Source organism: Tribolium castaneum, chromosome 1 (genome assembly GCF_031307605.1).
Source record: "Tribolium castaneum strain GA2 chromosome 1, icTriCast1.1, whole genome shotgun sequence".
Taxonomy (NCBI): domain Eukaryota; kingdom Metazoa; phylum Arthropoda; class Insecta; order Coleoptera; family Tenebrionidae; genus Tribolium; species Tribolium castaneum.
Window position 1 is genome coordinate 37,230,218 of NC_087394.1, and position 23,966 is coordinate 37,254,183.

Sequence of the window (23,966 nt, forward strand, 5' to 3'; positions counted from 1 at the left end):
AGCTTTCCAACAATAATACACTTAAGAGGGTTCTTAATAATTCCGAAGCAAAATCCATAAAATCCATATGCATAAAATTTTGGTAAAACTAATAATTATTTTTGTTTTGATTTTTGAAAAAATTTCGAAGCTTCAAAAAAAACTAGTGTAATACGTACGTAAAATGAACCGTAGAATTCGCTGGAACCAACCGCTTCGCTAGGACTTTTAGTTTTCGAGATACGATTTTTAAGTGAAAAACTAAAAATACTAAAAATAAATAATTGGAGGCATTGCCCCAGAAAGGCTCCTAGTTTTCATAAGATGATAGATAATTTAGAGTCCATAAAATGTTATTGAAGCCAGTTTGAAAACCATAGAATTTTATGAGTTTCCGCAATATCAAAAACCGTAAGAAATTTTGAATCAACAAAAAACTTTTCAATATGGTGGTCTTGACGTAAAATCCGTGACAAAAAGTGGGTTTGTACTTACCTATAAGAAGGTAGAATTTTAATCCTTTTATTTTACGTGGAGATGTTGCCCTTTGACGTCCCCATTTCTAATAACTTCAGTCCAATTTTTTCTTTCACATTATCTGAAAGGATAACAGAATAAAACAAAAACTCAAAAGAGTGGGGAAAGATAGAAGGTAGGATGTAAACACGCCACGCCTACACAAGCACCAATCGACGATGAGAAAGCGGTCAGAACAAAACGATTGATCAAATCTACCGCTTCAGTACAAAGTTACACACTTGAAAAACTGCAACTGCACTCATATTTCTAGCTAATGACTCCCCAAGACACGGTGGATTTTTTTTTCAAATAACACCGTCCATGATGCAAAGAATAATTATTAAATTTATGTGAAACATGGAATAGCGATCATTTTAATCAATGGTAGCAAAATAAAAAGTCTTGATGGCCTCGTCATCATCGGAACGAGTTAATAGTGTCGTCAACCCTTATTTTGATAACATCGTGCTTAGACCTTAGTAAATGCGTAATAATATAATTACGCACAGGCGACCGCTCGTCGGTAATCACATAACCATATCAATTGATGCCTAATAACATCCTCTAGTGTGGGGAACTCGTGCTGTAATGACAAACCTTAGCCGGGGACCTTGATCGACTATTGTCCTACACATTGTACGCCCCCATACATGATGCACCAAATTACACCCTCCTTTGCATCATACGGAGACTCACAACTGCGAGGGAGGTCTTGTTGTGACAATTGTAATTTCTTTTATTTATTTATCAGTCCATTGATGTGGCGAAAATTTCGCGGTATCTAACTCGATTATCAGGGAGATTGCAGAGACACCGCAAGGGGTTATTTTGTCACGGTTTATTCATTGCACAACGAAACATTTATCAATCAAACATTTCTTTTATAACTTAATATAAGACAGTCATAAGCACATAAGTAAGAAATAAGTTAAAGATTTTATATTAAAACATGCCAAATTTCATCCATAAATAAGAAAAATAATTTTCTAATTACTGTATCTAAAAAAATAATTAAGTACCAGTTACTTTTAAAAATAGCTTCCGGTAAAATTATACATATTTTTCTCCGCATAAATAAAAATCGCCCGTCGGTCATTTGATACAACCCACAAAAAGTGTTCCTTCGACTGTTTTGTATCAAACAATCAAGTCTAGAAGTAATAAACGCAACTTTGTTGAATAAAATACGAAATAACAGCTTATATGCGTTTGATTGTTTCGAATGATTCCCGTTTTACGACTCCGCTTCCAAGATTTAATCATAACTGCAGTTTTATAGTCGCAAAATTATACGTTTCCGTTTTATTGCACGAATAAAACAATAACGTCACGTTTCGGCCGATAGTTAGTAAAATTTGCACTTAATACTAGTCGATGTGATACTGATAAAACATCCGTCACAACCTACCCTGATTGAGTTATCCGGCCCTGATTTTCACTTGTTCGCTCCCTCGACCCGCCTCCGTTGATCTGCCGGCTCAGCATTTCCATTCTTTGCGGGAAAATCGCCTTTTCGTACACGTGCACAAAAGAAGTTTTCGCGTGAAAATTCCCCAGTTTGTTTTGGATGATGTTATGAAGGTGCCTCGTGTCACAGTCAGACATAGAGGTAGCGATGTTGGACATAACTCTATTACGAACTGTAACATTGTTTTTTCAGACACGTTCGTCCCGGGGAGGTTTGATTTGTTTGTTTTTCAACTGCAAATACTGAAAATAGAGTTAGTGACAGGCGGACTCTACTCTGTGTATTGATTTGGCACAAAAGGACACGTACGCGTTTTTGTCTGCTTCCTGTGGGAGAGATCCATATTTTATTACACAGAAGAAAATTCAATTAACTGAAGTTGTTCACGGCATTCAATTTGCATCAGTTTTTGCTGCGACTATAACCAACTTTTTATTGCTGTATAATACAGATGACAAAAATTTCTATTTCAACAATCAACAACTAATTCATTACTTATACTCTTCAACTGTAATTCAGTTTTTTTTTCTACAAAATTACTTTTGATATGAATTTGTAAAAAATTTAAGTCCAATTTCAAACCTGTAGACCTAAAGTATATTACTGGAGAATTCTTTCTTTAATTTCTATTTTATTAATTTTATTCATAATTAACGAATAAATTGAAAACGTTTCTTGTAAAATTCTCTGAAATAAATATGCAATACTCACCCCCTTTGCTCTTTTCTTATTGGTTCTTTCTTCATGAACTTAATTTACTTTGAAATAACTAAGTTAACGTCTACATTTTAAAATGAGTATAAAGACATAAAACATTACAGGTATAGGACTGTAGGAGTCAGTGGTATAGGTAACAATTAAGTACAATTTTTTTTATTTTTTATTTGATGGCATGTAGAATGAATATCACTATGCTTCACATCTTGATAGCAAAGTCTTCAAATTGATTTCTAAACCTACGAAACTGTAAATATCCCTAATTATAATTAAAATAAAACTGTTAAACAAAACTTGCTACACTTGTCAAACACAGGTATTTCCACGTAAAAGTTAACAGTCATTCCATATTAAAATTAATTACTTTTCAGCTGTAACTTCAGCAACTTTCACTTCGGCCGCAACGGCTTCGCCCCCTTCACCTTCTTTGACGACTTTTTCCTCACCGTTCTTTTCGCTATATTTAAATCTGCAACTAAAAATTTCTCTCTCAATCTCTCAGTAATAAATTATATACCTATCATAACGTTCCCCGTTTACGTCTTCATCTTCATCAGAACTTTTCGTTCCTTCTTTAGCCAAAATATCGTCTAAATCTTTGTCAACATCGGCCCAAAGTTTATCGTCTCTGGCTTCTTCATCGTCGAGGACTTTGCTAGCCGATTCATCATCTTTTTCAGTCTCTTGTTCCTCTTTCTTATTCTTCGGTGTGGTTTCTTCTGTATTTTCCTTAACTTGTTTCTCTTTACCCTCTTTTTCAGCGGTTTCTTTTCGTTGTAATTTCTCTGCGCGTTTTTCAAGATCTTTATCTTCCTTGTATCGGATGTATCTTTGCATGTGAGTTCGTTGCTTGCAATGTCTTGCCAAAATTGGGGTTATCATATCATCGCTACCACGACCAACGTACATTTTACACAAATCACAATAATATGCCTCGACTTTACGAATCTGTTCAATCCCAACATTTACAGGTTCTTTATTTGTGTCTTTTTTATCATCTTCTTCAGACACATCACCTAAACCAGAACAATTCATCAATAAACCCATCACGGAAAAAATAAATCAATGTTTCTTGCTTTTAGTAAGTTAAATATGCCAACACATTAACTTGTGGAAAAACAAGAATTAATTTTCGTCTCTTTTGACGCTCGAATACAAATCGATTTTGTTATTCAAGTAACACAGAGACGATACAAATCACTGAAACAAAAACTTACCATCATTACCAACTGAATCAATAGTTGTAAAGTTTTCAAGGTTGGCTTCATCATCAAATTCATCACTGTTCTCTCCATTTTCGACGCGTTGTTTTCTCTTCAAATGTTCAATAGAACAGCAATGACTCTCATACATCATAGGACTCTTAAATGTGATACTACACAATTTGCAGTACGGCATCAAAAACTTTTTCATATTTTTATGCGCATCGGAATTTTGATGAACAGCTTTACGTTGTTTGTAATTAAGTTTGCACAACGGACAGAAATTAGTCCTTGGTGCTAAATCATCGCTTGTTTTCTCCAACTCGTTCTGAGCATTTCTCTGCGCCTGTCTCATCTGAGCAAGAATTGATTTTTGCTTAATTGCAACTTTACGCATCGCCATCATATGAGTACGACTTTGCAAATGCAAATCGTACTTTCTGAAAGTGACGGCTTTAATTCCACAATGGGGACAGTTCAATTTGATGAAAGTTTTGCGCATTGCGGGTTCATCTCCCTTTTCACCCTTGTCTTCTTTATCGGAAATTTCTTCTTTATTTGTGGGTTTCTTATCTTCTTCGACTCCTTCATTGTTTTCGTTCTTATCTTCTTCCTCCTCTTCTTCGTTCTTCTCGTCTTTTTCTTCCTTTTCCTCGTCGGAATCTTCCTTGTCACTTGCTCGTTTCTTACGAGCTGCTATTGCGCTAAAGAGAGATAAAAAAAATTAGAAATTGTACACATTTAGAGTTTAAAACAAAATATACAATGTTACGAAAAAAAAAACCTGGTCGACTATAATTTACTTCTGCATCTGAAGTCCAAAATGTACGTCATCTTAGGGTAATTTTTTAGGTTTTCTGTCTGAAATCTTCTCAACAAACTGTTTTTGTGTATTGCCATCTGTGCCCTTTTTGCTAAAGATGTGTAAAAAGCGATTTTTTTCAAATAAAATAAATAAGAAAAGTCGTTGTGATTAAACAACACAAGTGAAACACTCCCATGCATTTTTTTGAAGAGTTTCTTGTATCCTCCTGGTATAAATGTTAATTCACAAATAAAGTTAATAAAACGAACACCTTATCCGTCCGGATATGGCCATAAATCTTGTTGTATCACCTTCATCGAGTTTCTTTATAATAAAAATTGCATTGTTTACAATATTTGAGTGTTACACAATAACAAATTCAAATACCCACTTTTGTTCGTTTTTTGGTATAAAACGTGTTATTTACCTCCGCATTTTGGAAATTTTAAGTTTCCTGGCGTAGTCTGATGTACGTGAAGGTATAATTCGTTTACGCACGGCATATGAACTTTCAACGAGGCGTCTTCGTGTTGGACGATCTCTAAGCTTCAGGCCCCGTGAGCCCCTAGAACTGATACGTCCTCTGTATCCTCCTCTTGGAGGACCAGACGGTCTACGAAAGTCATCTCTTCGTGAAAACGATCCAGGATGTCGGTCACTCGAAAAACTTCTTCGATCTGAATAACTTGAATCATAACGACTTGTGCTCGATCCATAACCACCATAAGAACTATCGTGACGTGAACTAGGGGCCTGGACAAGATACTTTTATTAAGTAACACAACGATTGATGCCGTGGAATCAATCCCCCGACATCAAATACGTCGGGTCTTCAAATTACAGAGACAAAACCTTTGCCGAGAAAATTTATTACGAAATTAAAACGCTTCAGCGTTTGGATGGATAAATATCTCTCAATCTATTGAGCGAAGAAAGAATTTTTTTCTTTAAAAACTCTCCACATCATCAGACTATTACGTTTCTCAATTAGAAATACATCTTTTTGGCAAATTCGATCTCGTTTTACTCTCCTTTTTATTATAGAAAAATAGGTTTGAGTCTTCTTCAGGTTTGGCCTGTGAAATAACCATGCAAAATCAAATTACTCATACCTCGTTTCGCGGTCTTTTGCGGTCGGGAGAACGATGACCACTATCACGCCCAGAATAGCCCGAATCCTGTAAAAAAACATTAATTTTACCATTTATATAAATTAGCACAATGCAACTTATTTAAAACTATGATAAAGAAATATTTAATGTCTCTTGCTTATAGTAAGATAAATATGATAAACACATTAACTTGTGGAAAAACAAGAATTGATTTCCGTCTCTTTTGACGCTCGAATACAAATCGAATTTGTTATTCAAGTAACACAGAGACAAAGAACAATGATTAAAAATACACTCATTTATAAAATACCTACAAAAAGTACTCTTATCGGTTCAATCCCATTATTAATTTATGAGAAATATACGTTAAAAAATCCACAAGAGAATTAAACTTTGCAAAATAAGTAACTTTTTAGATCAAAATAAAATGATTTTTAACGTGATTAGGTCATTTTAGCAAACTTTTTAATGAAATTTGCTTTTATGATAGGGTTTATCAGATTCAGTAGTAAGTTTACATTACACATTTAATGCCAACAAAAACTATTCTTATCATTTCAATGTTATTTTTAATTCCGCCGTAAACCCGTCATTATAAATTTCGCAAAAAAACTCACGTCAATTCCGACCTAATTTCATCATTTTTTGACAAAAAATAAAAAAAATAAGCGAGTTTCATTCTTAATAACATTTTAAATCTAACAAAAAAAAAAAGAAAATCATTTCATTTTTGACCTTAACTTGTGATTTTTTGGTCCGTTTTAACGAAATTATGCTAAATAAGATTTTTGTCTGAAAGAAAATCATCTGAAAAGGACAAAAGTTCCGAATTTTAGATTTACGTGAACAATGAACTTTTACCTTAAAAACACAAAAAAATATTAGTTTTTCATTTATAAAATGAGCTAAGCCTGCCATTTCACATCATTTTCGACTTCAAAAAAAATTACCATAAAAAATTAAAACTTCGCAAAATAAGTGAGTTTTTAGCACAAATAAGATCATTTTCTACGTAATTACTGATAAGGTAATTTTTCGTCCTTCTTACAAAACTTGGCTTTTATGATTACTTAGTCTTGGTGTTTATTTAGATGTGAAGTAACGAAGTAAGCTGATATATTAATTTTCCGATAAAATACAAAAGAACACATAAAACAGTTAAGATATGCGCACAGACGTCACCAAAACCCTTGAAACATTCAACAATTGTGTTACTTTTGACTACAATTAACTACACCCTCTTACCATGCGATACGACTTGCGGAAATCATCATGGCCGTGGCCATGTCCCCTGGAGCCCGAATACCGATCGCTGGAGCCCCCATATTTGGACCTCGAGTCAAAAGAGTCTGAAAACGATGAATCGAAGTTCCTGCCACCGCCTCGGCTATGATAACCGCCTCGTCCGCCGCCCCATGAACCACGTCCCGAACCCCCACGATACCCACGTGGAGAATACCCCCGACCACGTGTCATGGCCGCTGTTTGACTGTAACTGGAAAAAAAACACAACCGAAACTCAAAAATTGTACAAAACTTACGAGTACTTCGAATTCGAAAAAACGCCACGCATTCTTACCTGGGCTTGTAATAACTCATGGTTTACTGAAACCAAAATATACTTCAATTAAACTGGAAGTAATGGAAAAAGTGCGCCGAATTTTTAATCTCTAATGGTGGGTTTAAACAATTTGAGTGGTCCAAATTTACTTACCGAACCAGGGTATTGGCGAAATTACACAACGGGACGTGTGATAACACTGTTTTTATGTGTGTAGGTGAAAAATAAAGATAATTTTTTATGAAAATAAAAACCAGCAACAAATACCGGCTAGGACGCTTACGACAATGGCGTCTGACAAATGGCGGTGAACAATTTCCGGTAAAAATTGCTTTCAAGGACGCTCACGAGGGGCGCTCACATTGTAATAAAACTCTGTTTTTGCATACGATTTTTGCATTGTGTTTAATCAATTGCATGGTTTTGTGTTTTTCTATTGCTATTTGTTATGTATTTTGTGTTTTTGTAATTTAACAATTAAAATTAACTGTTATTTTTGTGGCGGTTTTCTGTTTTTGTTAGTGTTTAGAGCATGGCGGGAGATGTCGCGGTAAAATTCATTATCGCCAACCGCACCCTCTGTCAAACAGCAACCGAGTGAACTTTGAGGTGTTTGGTGAGGAGTGGGTAATGGTGGCCGTTGTGAAAAGTGTTAAATAACCATGTCTTTAGAGACCCGTTCGAATTCGGCCCTTTTCAAAAGGGCCGAGCAATTGAAACGTTGGGAGGACTCGGACACGAATCGCGAGCCGGTTTATCCGAAACAAACCTCGCGGAAAATCAAATTTTCGTCGGGTTGTGTGTTCCTTGCAGCGTGCGCCGCGGGTGATAAAGATGAAGTCTTGAGACTTTTGGAAAACGGTGCCGACATAAACACTGCCAATGTCGATGGTCTTACGGCCCTCCACCAGGTAATTGTACCATCGAAACCATGTCCACCTGTGGCCCTGGTACCCCATTTCCCAGTGACGTAAAACCCGTGTCAACATGGCTACTACAGCTGAGAAGCCAAAAAATTCACTATTTTTGAACAAATATCGTTATTTCCGATAAAAAATTGACACAGATAAACCCGTGTTTGCTCCCAAGGCGGAAGAACCGTTGCTCCAATGAATGGATGAGATAAAAACGCTCTGGGAAATTGTTATAATTATTTACTATGTTTATAATAACACCAACTTCCAAACAGTGTTATTAAGATGATTACAAAGAAATCATTAAAAATATTATTAAGATTACGCTATTACTTAACAGAGCATAACTCGTTTAAATACAAGTTTTTATATTGTTTATTTACTCATTTTTTTGGGGCAAAAAACGCTAAATTTTATTTCCCGGACATAATTTTTTACGTTTTATCATGTAACTGTTACCTAAAAAATGATGTACCCAATTTCTGACACAATTTATGAGTTCATGTTGTAAAATTATGGTTTGTAGACTCAACGTGAGTCAGGTAACACAACTTTACTTGGATATTATTCCAAATAAATCGCTATAAAATGAGCAAGTAGGTGTCAACCGTAATAAAGATCGTCTTCAGTGAGGGCTTTTATTTTTACTGTTATTTCTAATTCGAGAAGTATTTCGGATATTTTCAGACAAACATAAAAATAAATTGCATTCATTCATTGAAAAACCTATTATTGTCGATAATTCCTTGACGAAAAAGACGAATTACTGTGTTTTTTTTATTAGTCTGCTTTTTAGTTAAATGAAAATGTTAATGGTCTTAACATTGGCATCACTAATCACTAGCAAATACAATCTTAATGAAAAAGGGCAGTTCTAGGTTTTTGTTTTATTTTTAAAGAAAATTTATTAAAGAGATAATATAGCAATTAAATAAGGTTGTTTAGAAAGGAGAAGAGAATAAAAGAATTTTGAAACTAAAACTGGGAACAACTTACAACATCCATCAATTTTGAGCCAGTTTCAAGTAAATTTAAATTTTTGTAGAAAGAAGCTCATATTTGCTCCATTTACATGCAGTCTTGTATCAATATCATTGAATTCTGCCTTTAAACGATGACAACGCTTTCAAAAGACATTAAAAAACGGACACATGAAAGAATTGCCATTACAAGAAAATTCGTTTAAAATGTTTTTATTGTTACAGATTCAGGTAAATAGGGTAGACCCGTGTTGATCCATTTGTGCATTTAATGGCATTTGAGTAAAACACAAAGCGGTGTAATAATGGTCTAGTTTTTACAGCTAATTTAATTGCTTGTCTTGTAATTATGTAATAATAAAATAGTGTTTGCTGTAATAATTACCGATTATGAAAGTTTATTTTTGGTCCGAATTTTAAGATTATATTAATAGAAGACCTTCAAAACATAAGGCTCCACTAAATTTAAAATGAATCAAGTGGGGCAATTATTGATATATTTTTTGTCTTACGTAAAGCAGCGTCTTTCGATTGATTTTGTGTGTGTGTGTGTGTAATTTTTCATGTCAGGCGGCTTTCTATTGTTAAAAGGAAAAGGTTTATTGTTTCGATATTAAGTAAATTGTAAATATTATGATTTGTTCCATTACTTTGATGTTATTTCTGAACTTGTGTGTTCATCAATTAGAAGGTGAATATACTCGGTGTAACCCTCCCATAGTTGTGTCATGGTTATTTCAAGAAATTACACCAGGGTGTAGTTTCACGTTTTTAACATTTATCTTAGATACATAGCTCGGCATTGAGCAAATATGTGACAATAAAGTCGATGGTTATTATTTGAACTAATCCGATAAGGAATTAACTAAATAGGATGAGTCAAGCCGTACAGACAGAGTAGCTCGTTCTTTCTCGTCGGTAATGAATAATGTGGGCATTCAATTTATCAGTCGACTGGTTCGTATCGTTTTTGTTGAATTTAATTTGCACGAGATATCCAGCGGCCGAGCCCATTGATGCAATCCTTTTGTCTTCACTTGATATTTTTAAGTATGTTTTATGCAGGTTTAGGTTTCCATATATGGCATAATCGTGTCGAGTTGTGTCGTAAGTCTTGGCGAATTTCTACACGCCGTAAAACTTGTCAAAATTATTAGATTGGCGAGGTTTTTAAATGATGACTTGAACGATCAGTTTGAGATCATAAAGGGTCTGTGACAATCTTGCATTTGGGGCTTACTTACTGTGTACTTGTTACACTTGTAAAGCCCCGGGAAGGTCTGAGATGTGTCTTTAATGCTCCAGAAGGGCGCTTGCATTTTGCAAGGCGAGAACACCAGAAATCTGCGATGAGGTTTCAAAGCCAAGGATTCGCTCTGGCGATAGGTGGTGGAGCTTTATCGTTGGAATTTCTCGTGACCGGCTGTTTTAGTTCAATTTGCGGGCTAGTGTTTTACTAGAACTCAATTCAGACTAATCTGTTACAGACCCGTCTGTTGACTCACGATCGATGCCTGATAAAAACCTCCTTTAATATTTCTGTTTGGTTTTTTATGTGATGATTTTGACTCGGGGTTGACTGAGGTATGGCATAATCTCGCATTTGGGGCTCACATACAGTGTATTAGTTACACAACTAACAGCCTCGGGAAGGTCTGAGAAAACCCGATAACGTTCTAGCAGGATGCTTGTATTTGGCAAGGCGAGAACACCAGAAATACGCGAAAAAGTTTTTTAGCCAAGGATTGACTTTGCGCATAGGCGATGGAACTTTTCCGTTGGAATTTTTTGTGGGTAGCGATTTTAGTTTAATTTGCGAGCTAGAGCGTTACTAGAACTCAATTCAGACTAATCTGTGCCATACCTCCCAAGTCCTCTGGTGTTTTTTCTGATAAAAAACCAATTTAATACATTATTTTGGCCGACGAGCTCGTACAATGTGCAGTTGTTGCAATCTTATTTTTGTTTTGGTCGAGTCAATGACCTTTGTGGTTTTTGCCGTGGAATCACTCATGCCAAAATCCTTGTTAACCAAATCAATTACCAACGATGGATAAAAACAATAAATAAATTAATGCCACACGTCTATAAGTTTGATAAAAAAAAAATGAAATTACAATTAGTGTCCGTTTGACCTACTTGTAGCGAAAATATCTATTCCTGGTGTTTTCGAAATGTCGATTCGAATAAAGCTCTTTTTTTAGGGAGTGGTTAAATTTAGAGCAGACGGTCTAAAATTGGACGGAATTGCGGTTTTCAACAAGTATTCTTACAAGAAGTTGTATAATACGAGATGGATTAAGGCAAATGGGCTTTTTTGTTCATATTTATGATGGTCGTAAATGTGGGTGAGACATAAAAAAGTTATGTTACTTGAATGGGTAACATAATATGCCGTCATCTCGAGACAGATAAGCCATTGTTTCCAAATAACCTTTTTTGACATGAATTGAACCAACAAAATTTGGGCACAAATTTTGCTGAATATTTAAATTTGTCGAAAATTATTTGATTTGTAGACCTATAGAATTTTCTTGGAAACGAAAAAACACCTACAGAACACACACAAAAGCTTTATTCTAGCTCAGAAGAGCGACTTTAGCTTTGGTTTAGAAGGAAATCAATTATTATTATTAGTATTATTTTGTATTGTAAATGTTTATGTACCAAATTAGAAGACAATAGTTAATCTTAGACAATTTCTTGCCTTAAAACCAGAAAATGGCTTATCTGGCTGGAGACAATGTACAGACGATCCGTTGGTTTAACGTGAGAAAACACTTATAAAACAAACAAAAAAATCTTTATTTCATTTTAGAAAAACGATTTAAGCTTGGTCTTTGAGGGAAATGATTCAAATTAGACAAAATTCTGCTTATTAACGACAAAATGTTTCGATTTTTTTTACTTAAAAAAGTATGAAATATAAAACGAAGTTTAAAAAAGAAATTGAAAACTTTATTAGATACTCGAAATTGTATTTGCATTATTAAACAAATTAGTCATGATGAGTTTTGGGTGTGGCTGGTTAATAAATTAATAAATAAAAAAACTAAGCCATTGTTCTTTTCTCTGTTGTCACAGTTTTTATATTTTTTTTTGTTATGGTTTTGTCTTGTTGGCTATATGTTTGTGTTTTTTGAACGTGAGCTTGTTACAGGCGTGCATTGACGATAATTCCGAAATGGTCGAATTTTTGGTCGAGCACGGAGCGGACGTAAATCGTGGCGATAACGAAGGATGGACACCATTACATGCAACAGCAAGTTGCGGTTTTTTGTACATTGCCAAATATTTAATTGAAAAAGGTGCAAATGTTGCCGCCGTTAACAACGACGGTGAATTGGCCGTAGACATCGCAGAATGTCAAAAAATGGAAGATTTACTAAACGAAGAAATCAAAAAGAGAGGAATTGACTGTGATGCAGCTCGCAACGAAGAAAAACGTATCATGTTACAAGATGCTAAAGAATGGTTAGCGACCAAAAGTACACTTGTGGACGCACCACATCCCAAAAATGGGGCTACGGCACTTCATGTAGCTGCAGCCAAGGGATATACGGACGTTATGAAGTTAGTCGAGTGAAAATTTTTGTTTTCTTTTATATATTTTTTTTACTAAATTTTAGAATTTTGCTTCAATGTGGGGCAGATATCGACGCTCAGGATATTGACGGGTGGAGTCCTTTACATGCTGCGGCTCATTGGGGACATAAGGACGCTTGTCAAATTCTGGCAGAAAACCTAGCTGATATGGATGCGAAAAATTATGTCGTACGTCATTAAACAATAATTGGAGCACAATTAATTATTTTTTGTTTTTAGGGTCAAACTCCGTTTGATTTAGCCGATAATGACATGTTGAAGGTTTTGGAGGATCTCAAGAAGAAGCAAAACAAAGAGGACGTGCTTAATAGGCGGCAAGCGAAAAAGAGAGCCGAAATACAGGATAGGACTATTGAAACTGAAACGCCGAGTAAAGTTAAAAAAGTCGAAGTTGAAGCAGAAAAGGAGGATAAAGAAGAGGATAATATCGGTGAGTTGTATAAAATTTGTGGGATTTTCGTACAAAAGTGCTTACTTTTTAAATATTTTTTTTCTTTTCTGCTGCTTTAAAGAAATGGACGTGTCTAGTGAAAGTGAATCCGAGACTGAAAGCAGTTCTGAAACAGAATCGAACAGCACTGATGATGGTAATTTTTGTCAGTCTGTAATCACTTGTACAGAAATGTTTAAGCATGAACGAAAAGCAACGTAACATTAGAATAGCTCTTTGTTTAGTATTTTACGATTTTTTTTTCCTTTCCAGAGACACTCGACATGATTTTGTGCATGCCAATACAATTAACAATTTTGTGCAAAATAATAACTTTTCTAACGCCTGAAAACAAAGAGAAACGCGAATAATCCACCAATTAATTTAACACTTCTAACGTCAAAAATATTTATCACATATTACACTAAATATTAGAAAATAATTTTTAAGCGATAATTTTTTAATTATTGTATTTGTTTACAGAGAAGAAGAACAGAGTGAATTCTTTAGATGCAGTAAGCATATCAAATAAGCCCGCAGAACCTACAAGACTGCCACCTAGTGTGCCTCCTAAACAATTAGTTGATTCAAATAACGAAGATAATGCGCCCTCTTGGAGGAAGCAGAACACACGACAGACCAAAGCCGATTTACCAAGTCCTGTAAAAACAATCGGTAATTTTATAATAGTAGTTGTTGAATAAATTTAAATGTAATGTTTTTAGCCGATTCTGTAAATAATGAAAACGACGTTACCCTCAGAAGACCCACTAGTTTACAAGCGGATAAAGAGTGAGTGTGTTTTTTTTCTTATCGCTTTTTATTTACAAAATAATAACTCCTTCGCAAAATGAGCTTCGCCTATTAACCAAGAAATTTAATATTTTTCATCTTGCAAAGGAGAGGAAATTAATAATAGCTTATTTTAATCGACTATTCTCCAGTTTTTACTACTTTTATTTCTTTTCGAATGTATTGTAGTAGAAACTGATTGCATCTAACGCTCTGACACTTGCTTGTATTGTTTAGGTTCTACTCGAAATACGAGGAACTGCATGCACGCATTAAGAAATATAGAAATAGCAATGACATTATTCCTTATTCGACTAGACCTCATTCCGACATTATCCCAAATTCCTATTCAACTTCTCAGCAGCATTACAGGTATGCACGTGTTGTTGTCGTCTTCAATTTTTTTTATTATAAAGCGATGGTTTTTTAACCAAAGGGCAAATATTAACAATTAATCCAACAATTAATGCTTGATGACCATCGCTTTATAATAATTCGTTGTTGAGATGTATTTAGTGCTTTTTTACGATTGTGTAGGAGATTAAATGTCTGCACAAGTGTTTCGTCACGATTTATTAGCATTTGCATGAAAAACTTCTCTTGATAAATATTGAAATAAATTTTCTGATAATCTAAAATATTACAACTGATTATGAAAGTTTATCACTTGTAACAAATCAAACAACTTCACTTTTTTGTGACAAGTCATTAGTTTTACAACTTGGGAATTATTAATTAATTAAAAGTCGTTTCAAATTGTTACGAGCAGTCAGAATTACAACCAAAAAAAAGTTATCTGTTCTAAGGCGAAAGTCACCAGATGCCAGTAATTGTTATTTTTATATTTTTCAAAAACTGTCTGATGGTGAGGCTGGTCAAGTCATTAAAAAAAAATACTATTTCAATAGTTTTTCATTAATATTGGCAATATTTTTTGTCGCTAAAGTTTCAGACCAATACCAAATCAGGTGGTAACGTAACAATTTGGAACGAGTTTTATTTACATTTTTTATTCATACGAAATAGAATAAATAATAAATGCATTTTTATTGAACAAATTCCTTGTTTATTCCTTCTAGAAGTTTGAAAGAAGACAGCAACGAAAATAACAGTACATCATCAACGAAAACATCACCGGTTATGAGTCCAGTATCTAATAATCAACCACTTCGAAGGTAAGCGTTTAGAAAAAACTAAGAAATATCGGATTTAGGCTTAATGTGTTGTCAGTTCGTAAATTTATTTTGTCAATTCTTTCATTAGCGGTTTAAAATTGCCAATTGGCACAAATCAACCTGTCACAACCACTAGCACTCCAACAACTCCTACAACACCTGGTGGCAATAGACTTCAAATGTTTAAAAACTTCTTCAAGTATGATACTGTTTTAACCGAGTTTGTGTGACGTTGCTTACTAAATGTTTGACTTGAGTTTCGCCAATTTTTACTTTTTCTTAAAGTTGAGCTTTGTTTGATTAATTTTTTTCCAAAGGTCGTTTGTGCCACCCGTTCGTGACGAAGAAAGTGAAACGCAACGCAAAGCTCATGCGAAACGTGTTCGTGAGACGAGGCGTTCGACTCAAGGTGTAACATTGGAGGAGATAAAATCGGCTGAACAATTCGTTAAAAAGAAGAATCAACCGAATTGCAATAACAACAATAACGAGCAAGTAAGTCGTGACTTCATTTTTCAGTTTTATGGCTTATTCATCCGGGAGTGGTGAATAATTCTTGTAATAATTTTTTTCCATTCATTTAATAAATCATATGTAATGTGTACTAACAGTCTGGAGCTAACGGGGATTCCCCTAACGGAGTGAGTGTGACCGCTACAATAACCACTGCGGCACCTACTGTTATAACACGTGATACTGAAGAACCCAGTATTACTCATGAGCGTAGGCCGTCGTGGAGGCTGAAAATTGACAGTAGTAGTAAGGTGAGTTTTTAGGTGTTGTGAAAGTCACTGTGGAGCCGCAAATGGATGATTTTTTTATCACTTCTTCTTCGCTTTTTTCTTCTTTTTTTTTAATGATTGAAACATGCAAAATTACCAAAGGAGGAGGTTCTTGATAATACGTGTACCGCTTTTGGTTAAACTTTCAAAAGTTACATTTGAAATGTGAATGAAAAATTGATTAGAACATAGTATTAAATTTTGCTAAAATTAATTTTTGTCATATTAGCACGTTTTTCATAAAAAAAACGCAATTATTCGAAAATTATCCAAAAAATAATAATTCGAATTTAGGCGAAAATCGAGTTATTTTTGCTTTTTTTTAAACTTATTTTGAACTCAAAACTCAGTTTAAAAATTCACTAGGCTAAATCAAAAATGACATTATTTTGGCGACATATCTGGAAAAATTGTTGCCCAAAAATGTGAAATTTCGATTAAAGTAAACCACAAAATCGCCGAAATGGGTGCACAATTTTTCAATTAGACAATTCTATCGTTCTATAATAGTAAGTGCCATTCTAAACAATGAACCAAAGAAATTATATTTCTCACAGCGACTTAATATTAATTAATTCATTTCCAATATAAAGACTTGAAAAAAATTGATGAATTCTGTATGAATTGAGATACATGTTTCTAGGTCGTATTATCTGAATTTTTAAATTCTTCTTTATTTAATTAAGCAAAATTTAGTGCTAAAACTTAGTCTTTGTATTTGGACTTTTTTGGCCTGTCTATTAATTAGACCTTTGATTAAAATTTAAACTTGTGAAATAAGAATTTAAAAGTGGAATCTTCTTTTTTTGTTTTTTTTTTTGGATTACGAACTTATTGGCAGGTAATTATGTGTGTTGGTTTTGATTGCTTATTAACATCGGTTTACTTCGTTAATTTAGTGAATATCAATCCTTACTGTAGTCATTTTTTTTCAGATTTGCGTTTTGGTTTTTCTTCTAAGCTTATACTTAATCTGTAACCCTATCCAACATATTTTGTACTTAACGTCACTTTTCTTGTATTATTACGTTAAGCATGCATGTTAGTGTGTAATGCTATTGTTTGTATTTAGTTGTAGCACAGCAAAAAATACTGATTTATCTGGAGTGTCATAATAATAACTAAACCGATCTCGTTACTAGTACCAAATGAAATTCTAATAAATGTTTATTGAATAATAACCGTTGTGTTTAATAATTTTTTGGGGTCTATATAGTTTAACAACACGGGGTTTGGGCATAAATGTGTGCACGCTAATACTTTTTGTTGGATGTAGTTTAAACTGGAAGATGCAACGAAATCCTCTGAACCACCAAGCACTCCGTCCTTTGTCCGTCGCACCGTCACACAAAATACCACCACGAATCCTAGACCGTCATCGGCACCGGTCGAAACGGCCGAAACTACGGTCACGTTACCATTGAGAAGACCAAAAACTCAAGATGAAAAAGGTACGATAAAAAAAAATTGGACGAATTTTAACCGATTTTTACACAGAACAAGACAAAGAAAATGACGTACGCAACGCTCAAGCCACTCTCGCCACACAGGCGGCCATCCAACGAAGAAGGAGGCCCAAGAGGAGGTCCACAGGGGTCGTCTCGTTTGAAAATATGGATGTGAGTGTGTGTAAAAAATCGCGATTTATATATCTAGGGAGCAAAGTGTATAATTTCCTCCCGTGGGCAAAGTTTGCAGCCCAACACGAAGCAGAGGGTTGTAATTACTCTCGTGACATATATATGATTTTTTTTTAATAACGACTTTTATCCATTTAGGATATGGATCAAGATAAGGATCCGTCAGGAGGTGGTGATTATGAAGATAGTACGAAATTAAATCACGAAGAGGTAAGCGATGTTTTTGCGTTCGATTAATTTGTTTATTTCGTTCATTTATTTTCGTTGGCAACGGTTCGAATCTAATTCGAATTTTTTTCTCAATACAAACGCACCTGAACGTTATTTTCTTAGTATTAGAAAAACCTTAATTATTTCGTAAGTGGGAGGTGATGAAAGGAGCAAGGTTGTGGAAGTTTCACTAAACATTATCTATATTTTTAAAAAAGTTTGTCATCGCTTAATTAAAAAATACAAACAAAATCAATTTTTAACCAAGGAACTGTATTATGAGTCGACTAAAATTGGAACCTTGTGGCCAATACAATGCCAACTCTGATCTCATTGTTATAAAGTTTAACGCCCATACACTTACATAATTTTTGTGATAAAAATATTTGATAAAAAGTACGCATGCATTGAAAGTGTTACGTCTGTGTGAGGCATTTTTTAATAAATCGTAATTATTTGTACTGTAACGATGATGCTTCGAATTGAGGTAAGAACTCGACTGTAATTTGAATTTTTGTTGTTGTTTTAAATTGACTGGCGAACTAATTACGTCTCGTGTAATTGCCATATTTCGGCGCTATTATTAAACCAATAATTTGGCAAACTTGCAAAATATCATACTTATTATTAGCAGTGTTGTGTCGTTTAAACTTTTTTCTCGTAGTAAATTAATTAAGAAACTTATAAAATTTAATTTTAAACTAAACGAAGTTATCTTTCGCTCGTTAAATTCTTCGGCTTAAAATAACTGTACCTAAATATACGAATTATATCTCGAATATCCACCACCATCGTCCCCTTATGCGAAATGTAAAATAAACAAATCAGGTTTAATGTAGGTTATTAAAATCGCAAAAATAGTGAGAATAAATTTCGTCATTCATTTCGGTTTTATTCGCACGTGCCGTTGAGACCTTGGCCAGGTGCGAGTTTCATTTATCATAAACGTTGGATTGGCCAGAGTTCAGAAAATTGACAAAAAGACCAGAAATGCCAATTATTCGTCGTGTATGACTTTTTTTCTAGATTTTCTTTACGTCGCAACGTTACGTGGGTGCGTTATTTCGGTGGTTTTGACGAACAGGTTCATACCTTGAAATAGATTTCTACGTAAAACAACAAATTTAAACAATGTTTATTTAACACACAAAAAAAAATTAATTGATAAACTAAGGGTTGTGCTTGTGTTTTTTTTTTCTGGTCGTTTCAGGAAAATCAAAATTAGACGAAGATAGAGAGTCGTTTAGTGGGATTTAAATAGCTTGCCAGTTTTGTTGGTGTGTGTATATTAGAGTTTCCACGAGTTCAGTCTGTTTCATGTTCGAGTTCAATGCGAAACTTATTTGTATACTATGATTTTTTTAAGTCTATAAATTGTAGTAATTGACTTGAGTTCGGGAAAATTGTGTTTCTTGTGTTGTTTTTTAATCGAGAAAAATGTCTTTTCACGGTAAACAACCGGTGCCTCCTTTGAGACGTCGTTCATCTTCAGCGGTTCGAAGCAACGGAAATTCCTATAGTAATAGACCGAGGAGTATGGGATATTATGGGACAAATACAGTCGGTTATACCTCTCCTTATACATCGTCAAGTCCTTATTCTTCGTCCTCGTCTTATGGCAGTTATAGTTCGAATTACAAAAGTCCCTATTTTCCCAATGGTTACAGGGGAAGTTCCGGTTATGCGAGCATAACAATTCCAGCGAAAAGTCTAGCAAATATAAATCTAGTCACTCCGAATTATTCGAAAACGTACGATACAGGACATAGGTCCCGAAGGGATTTATCTAGAACTGGAAGTTTTAATCGCGAGCGGGATCGTTCCTTGTCCAGATCGCGTAATTCTTTAACTGGTGGTAGTAGCTTGGGATCAAAATCAATCAGTTTAAATTCTTTAGCGTCAGAGGGTTATATTGTACGAATTTTACAAAATTAGTGTTTTTTATTGAGTGTTTCACACTTGTTTGCAGAGTGATAGGTCGAGCAGATCTCGTTTAGGAAGCACTTCGGATATTAGGAACGAAAACGGCGAAATTGACTATAAAAAATTGTATGAACAAGCACTTGTCGAAAACAATGAACTCAAGGACAAACTGAAAAAGTCAGATCAAGAATTGAGGGATACAAAACAGACACTGGAGAAGCTCAAAGTTGTGGTAAGTCTTAACTTAAAGTGAGTTTTTTCGTTTGAATGAAATTATTACAGACGAGTAAAAATTCGTTATCGGAATTAGAGAAACGCGAACGGAGGGCAATGGAACGAAAGTTGAGTGAGATGGAGGAGGAATTAAAGGTAGGTATTTGAATTATGTTATAATTTAATTCTAGTTTCTTCCAGCATTTTTTTTTCTTGTACGAATATTATTTCGTAGTTTGCAGCAAGCTTTTTTTGGATGATTTTTTTTTCTTTTGGACGGGAATTTGATATTTAGTTTAACCATTAACACTAACAGATTAACAGTAACAACACCACATAAAACACGAATTTTCTTGCACAACAAACAACAAACAATGCACAATTTTTGTGTCGCAACGATTATTTTTCGATGACACAATGATTTTTTTACTTGTAAAATTGGAGCACACCATTTTATTTTTAAATTTGAGTTATTGGTGGTGAAAAATAATACTCAGTGACCCTAGAAATGTGAAAGTGTAAGTTGTTGAACAAAATTTGATGTTACATTTCCGCTGTCACTCAGTGTAGTTGTGAAAAATGACTTGCAAATATTGCGTGTAAAAATAAAATGCGGTATTTTTTGGTGTAAATGAGTTAGAGTGTTTGCTATTTTTGCTCACATCATGTGCATTTAAAAACGTATAAATAGCAGACTTATTATCACGTGATATGTTTGTCTTTGGTTATTTTTGTTTTTCATTTATGGTTTATTTTTGCGAATTTCTTGACCTGTTTGAGATAATGATTTAGCAGCAGCAGAGAGAATTGTATTTGTCTGTTTTGTATAAAAAAGAAACGGGTCAACGTGAAACCCAAATATTTTATAAATAAGCCGCCAAATCTAATTCCGTACCAATTGCCTAATACATAATTAATTGCTTTTCATGTGTCGCTCTAATTTTATCAGTAAATTATAAATACATAGCGCATTAACTAAGTATAATGGAAGCTTTAAATCTAGTGTAATTTTCAGGATTTTTCTCCTCGTTATAAATGAATAAAAGTTGTATTTGGTACACGTTGTATTATTGTTTTAGCAATTGCAAAAATTGAAAGCCGAGAATGAACGTTTAAAGGCTGACAACAGGTCTCTCACTCGTGTCATCACCAAACTTACCAACTCTCCAAAAAAATAGGTAAAACTCGTTAAAACGCCATGCAGCTGATTTCGCCCATTTTTTTTAATGAAATTGTTTCCTGTTGTTCATTTTGTTTTATTATTGTACACTTGTTTTGTGTTCAGATGTTGGATGATGGTAGAACGCATATTTACACACCTAATAACAAAAAAAGTTTTTCTTTTTTTAAATTGCTAACATACTAACATATTCTCTCACATTTCCAATTTTGTGCAGTGTTTTTTGTTTGAATGTTTGAGCTTTTTTTCACGGACCGATATTGACACACGGCTTAATTATTCGTACGTGAGCATGTGTTTAACTTACTACAGTCGATTGGCTGTTGCTAATTTGCGTATTGATTTTTTCAGCAGTTGGATATTATGAAGGTAGAAAATCAAAAGCTAAAGGACGAGAATGGAGCGCTTATTAGAGTGATTAGTAAGTTATCGAAATAGCATAAGCCTTAGAAGTTTTAATTTTCCTATTGCATTTTACTCTGATTACTAGAACTTCGTAGTCCGAAGTCGTTTCCTTCCTTTTTTTGTTGTAATCAAGTATTATTGTTATTTTTTATTTATTGAAAATTGTACGAAACGAATGACCACATTCAAGTAATGTCTGCTTCAAATCGGTGAATTTGAGGCAAATTTTACATTTTGACATAATAAGGCATTTGTGTTGGATTGCTTGTAGTTTGCTGGTTGTGTGATATTATTTGCTTTTTATTTATTTTGACATTGTAGGAAAAGACATGTATTAAACACTTCATTTTTACCTACTAAACGAACATGTCAATTTAAAGTATATTTTTTGTAAAACATATAAACATGTTGTATTATATAAATGTATTTAAATGTACTGTACTTTGTGAATAACTTATTATTAACAATTGTTGTGATTTTAATGTTACAAAAAATATATAAATTATTTGTTTTTTCTTGATATTTGTTTTATAATGCTTGCATTTGATCAAATATAAGCATTATAAAAGTTTGTTTTCCTTAGGTAATGTACAAAATCGATTTTTAACGAAAAGTTTAAATTGTTAGAATCTAGTCCAAAGATGAAAAACTTGCGACAAATTTTGTTGAGCACTTTTCACTTGTTAGATGTTTTTAACTTTGAAATTATGCCATAAGGTGCTAAATATCACTAAGTTCAAATCAAAACTTTACATATGAATTTTGTCTGTGACCATAATAATAAAAATTGGACTGATGAATGTTTTGTTTCATTAGCGAAATTACATTTGTACATACAGTTTGTTAATTTCTAGCGTTTTAACGTTTTATTTCATTGAACTTGTGCCTTGCTTCTCTTTGTATTTATTATATAAATTTTTAGTTAGTGTGTAAATTATTTCATGTATTTATTCCTTGTTTAGAGGCTGGTAGAATATCATGTGAATAGTGATTTTATAGCTGATTCTTTAATAAAATCCTGATACGAATTGTGAGTTTTTCTTGGGACTGGTAGGTAAGTATGAAAAAATTCTGTACATATTTGGGTTTATTCTTATAAAGCATTATTTGGAGGAAGCTCCAAATTACAACCTTGACTCTCTCGTTACATTTTTTGACTTAAAACGAAATTATATACAAAAAATAACAACACAAATTTACGAATTGCTACAACATTGTCTTGTGGGTGGTGGAGGAACTTGATCATCGTCAACAACAACAACATTGCGACGTTGCGAATTCTGTCTAGACAAGGGCGCATTTTGCGCTTCTTTCTCTTCAACAGTCTCTAACATTTTCTGCGTCAGAACGAGAAACATCTCCTCAACGCCTTTATTCAATTTTGCCGACGTTTGAAAATGTATCGCTCCCACTTTAATCGCATAGCTGCAAAAAAAATAATTAAAAGTTATTTGAACACAAGCAGCGTAGTGATGAGAGAGTGAAAAACCTAAAGTGTAACTCACGCTTCGGCTTCTTCCAAGCTAACGTTTCGGTTCTTCTCAAGATCAGTCTTATTTCCAGCAATCACTAGACATATATCAGCCCCCAACATCTTCCGCAATTCCTTCACCCAACTTTTGACTTTCTGAAACGAATCTTCATCAGTGATATCGTACACCAACACTGCACCGTTTGACGATCTGTAATAAATAGGGCCTAAGGCGTGGAACTTCTCCTGACCTGCAGTGTCCCAAATCGCCAAATTTATGCGTTTGCCGTCAATATTTAGTTTTTTGTTGAGAAACGAAGCCTGAAAAAAAGTGTGTAAAAGTGAAAATTTAACTTGATTAAACACCGTACCTGGACCGTTGTTACATGATTCGTGTTGAATTTATCCTCCACATACCTAAGTACCAAGCTGGTTTTCCCCACACAACCCTCCCCCAACAAGACAACCTTAAAGTTGTGGGAAGCCCCGCTGGTGTTGTTGGCCATAGTCAACGAATTTCACTGACTCATTAAATACAATTACGCACAAATGATTTATTAGACTTTTCCCCACAATCAACAATTATTTTCGATTACATTTTCACAATCAGCTGATTGTTCTTTATGTAGGCGTGACTTTGCGTACCTGTCGCAATTAGTTTAGGAAAACGCCGCTAGGGGGGTTTCAAAATTTTTTCAATTTTCGGCCAAAACCACATTTTTTCAGGACTTGGTTAATTGCAAATGGTTATTTTTTGACAAAATTTTCGGTCCACAATAACACCGCGAAGAATCAAATCGATTTAAGACGTGTAAACAAGTCGGTTGTAAAAGGAAACGTCAGCTCAAACTTGACGTAACACCGGAAGTCGTACTCAAATCA

At 34.2% G+C, this 23,966-nt stretch overlaps 4 protein-coding genes, 1 long non-coding RNA gene and 2 other non-coding genes across 17 annotated transcripts in view; 2 read left to right on the forward strand and 5 right to left on the reverse strand.

The window, feature by feature from the left end:
* The window catches only part of Awh (Arrowhead), a 26,879-nt gene extending 24,859 nt beyond the window's left edge, over positions 1–2,020 (reverse strand). The window contains exons 1-2 of the mRNA XM_015977521.2: positions 1,907–2,020; positions 475–577 (exon numbers count right to left, since the gene is read on the reverse strand). The gene's annotated coding sequence lies outside the window, so the exon portion shown is untranslated. The remainder of the gene's footprint in view (positions 1–474; positions 578–1,906) is intronic.
* On the forward strand, positions 1,998–3,370 carry LOC135266293 (uncharacterized). Its single transcript, XR_010334209.1, has 2 exons — positions 1,998–2,107; positions 2,159–3,370. It is a non-coding gene; the product is annotated as an uncharacterized LOC135266293 (long non-coding RNA).
* Positions 2,829–7,657, reverse strand: LOC659768 (uncharacterized protein DDB_G0286299). Of its 5 annotated transcripts, none has more exons than XM_008192295.3 (8): positions 7,517–7,657; positions 7,382–7,407; positions 7,048–7,297; positions 5,803–5,868; positions 5,118–5,443; positions 3,901–4,589; positions 3,201–3,699; positions 2,829–3,158 (listed from the first exon to the last, which is right to left on the reverse strand). In XM_008192295.3, exons 2-8 carry the CDS (start codon positions 7,399–7,401, stop codon positions 3,044–3,046), a joined length of 1,965 nt encoding a protein of 654 aa, XP_008190517.1. In that variant the 5' UTR covers positions 7,402–7,407; positions 7,517–7,657; the 3' UTR covers positions 2,829–3,043. The 5 variants fall into 5 exon arrangements, with proteins under 5 accessions (XP_008190517.1, XP_008190519.1, XP_064212736.1 ...); XM_008192297.3 differs by having other exon boundaries at positions 7,382–7,420; positions 7,517–7,632; XM_064356666.1 differs by lacking the exon at positions 7,382–7,407 and having other exon boundaries at positions 7,517–7,651.
* On the reverse strand, positions 3,747–3,874 carry LOC135267953 (small nucleolar RNA psi18S-1377). Its single transcript, XR_010336388.1, has one exon. It is a non-coding gene; the product is annotated as a small nucleolar RNA psi18S-1377 (small nucleolar RNA).
* Positions 5,947–6,075, reverse strand: LOC135267955 (small nucleolar RNA psi18S-1377). The gene has a single exon (XR_010336390.1). It is a non-coding gene; the product is annotated as a small nucleolar RNA psi18S-1377 (small nucleolar RNA).
* Positions 7,658–7,938: 281 nt separating the features above from the next.
* Mbs (Myosin binding subunit) lies at positions 7,939–22,641 on the forward strand. Of its 7 annotated transcripts, XM_015977516.2 has the most exons (19): positions 7,939–8,274; positions 12,418–12,830; positions 12,887–13,031; positions 13,083–13,293; positions 13,376–13,450; positions 13,777–13,968; positions 14,019–14,085; positions 14,323–14,457; positions 15,165–15,260; positions 15,349–15,459; positions 15,578–15,755; positions 15,872–16,024; positions 17,319–17,493; positions 17,540–17,661; positions 17,821–17,892; positions 19,862–20,047; positions 20,098–20,184; positions 21,108–21,206; positions 21,560–22,641. In XM_015977516.2, exons 1-18 carry the CDS (start codon positions 8,026–8,028, stop codon positions 21,204–21,206), a joined length of 2,766 nt encoding a protein of 921 aa, XP_015833002.1. In that variant the 5' UTR covers positions 7,939–8,025; the 3' UTR covers positions 21,560–22,641. The 7 variants fall into 7 exon arrangements, with proteins under 7 accessions (XP_015833002.1, XP_015833003.1, XP_015833006.1 ...); XM_015977517.2 differs by lacking the exon at positions 21,108–21,206; XM_015977520.2 differs by lacking the exon at positions 15,872–16,024.
* A 41-nt stretch (positions 22,642–22,682) lies between these two features.
* Positions 22,683–23,908, reverse strand: LOC658631 (ras-related protein Rab-21). Its single transcript, XM_961401.5, has 3 exons — positions 23,456–23,908; positions 23,119–23,405; positions 22,683–23,038 (listed from the first exon to the last, which is right to left on the reverse strand). Exons 1-3 carry the CDS (start codon positions 23,588–23,590, stop codon positions 22,810–22,812), a joined length of 651 nt encoding a protein of 216 aa, XP_966494.1. The 5' UTR covers positions 23,591–23,908; the 3' UTR covers positions 22,683–22,809.
* Positions 23,909–23,966: the final 58 nt, after the last annotated feature.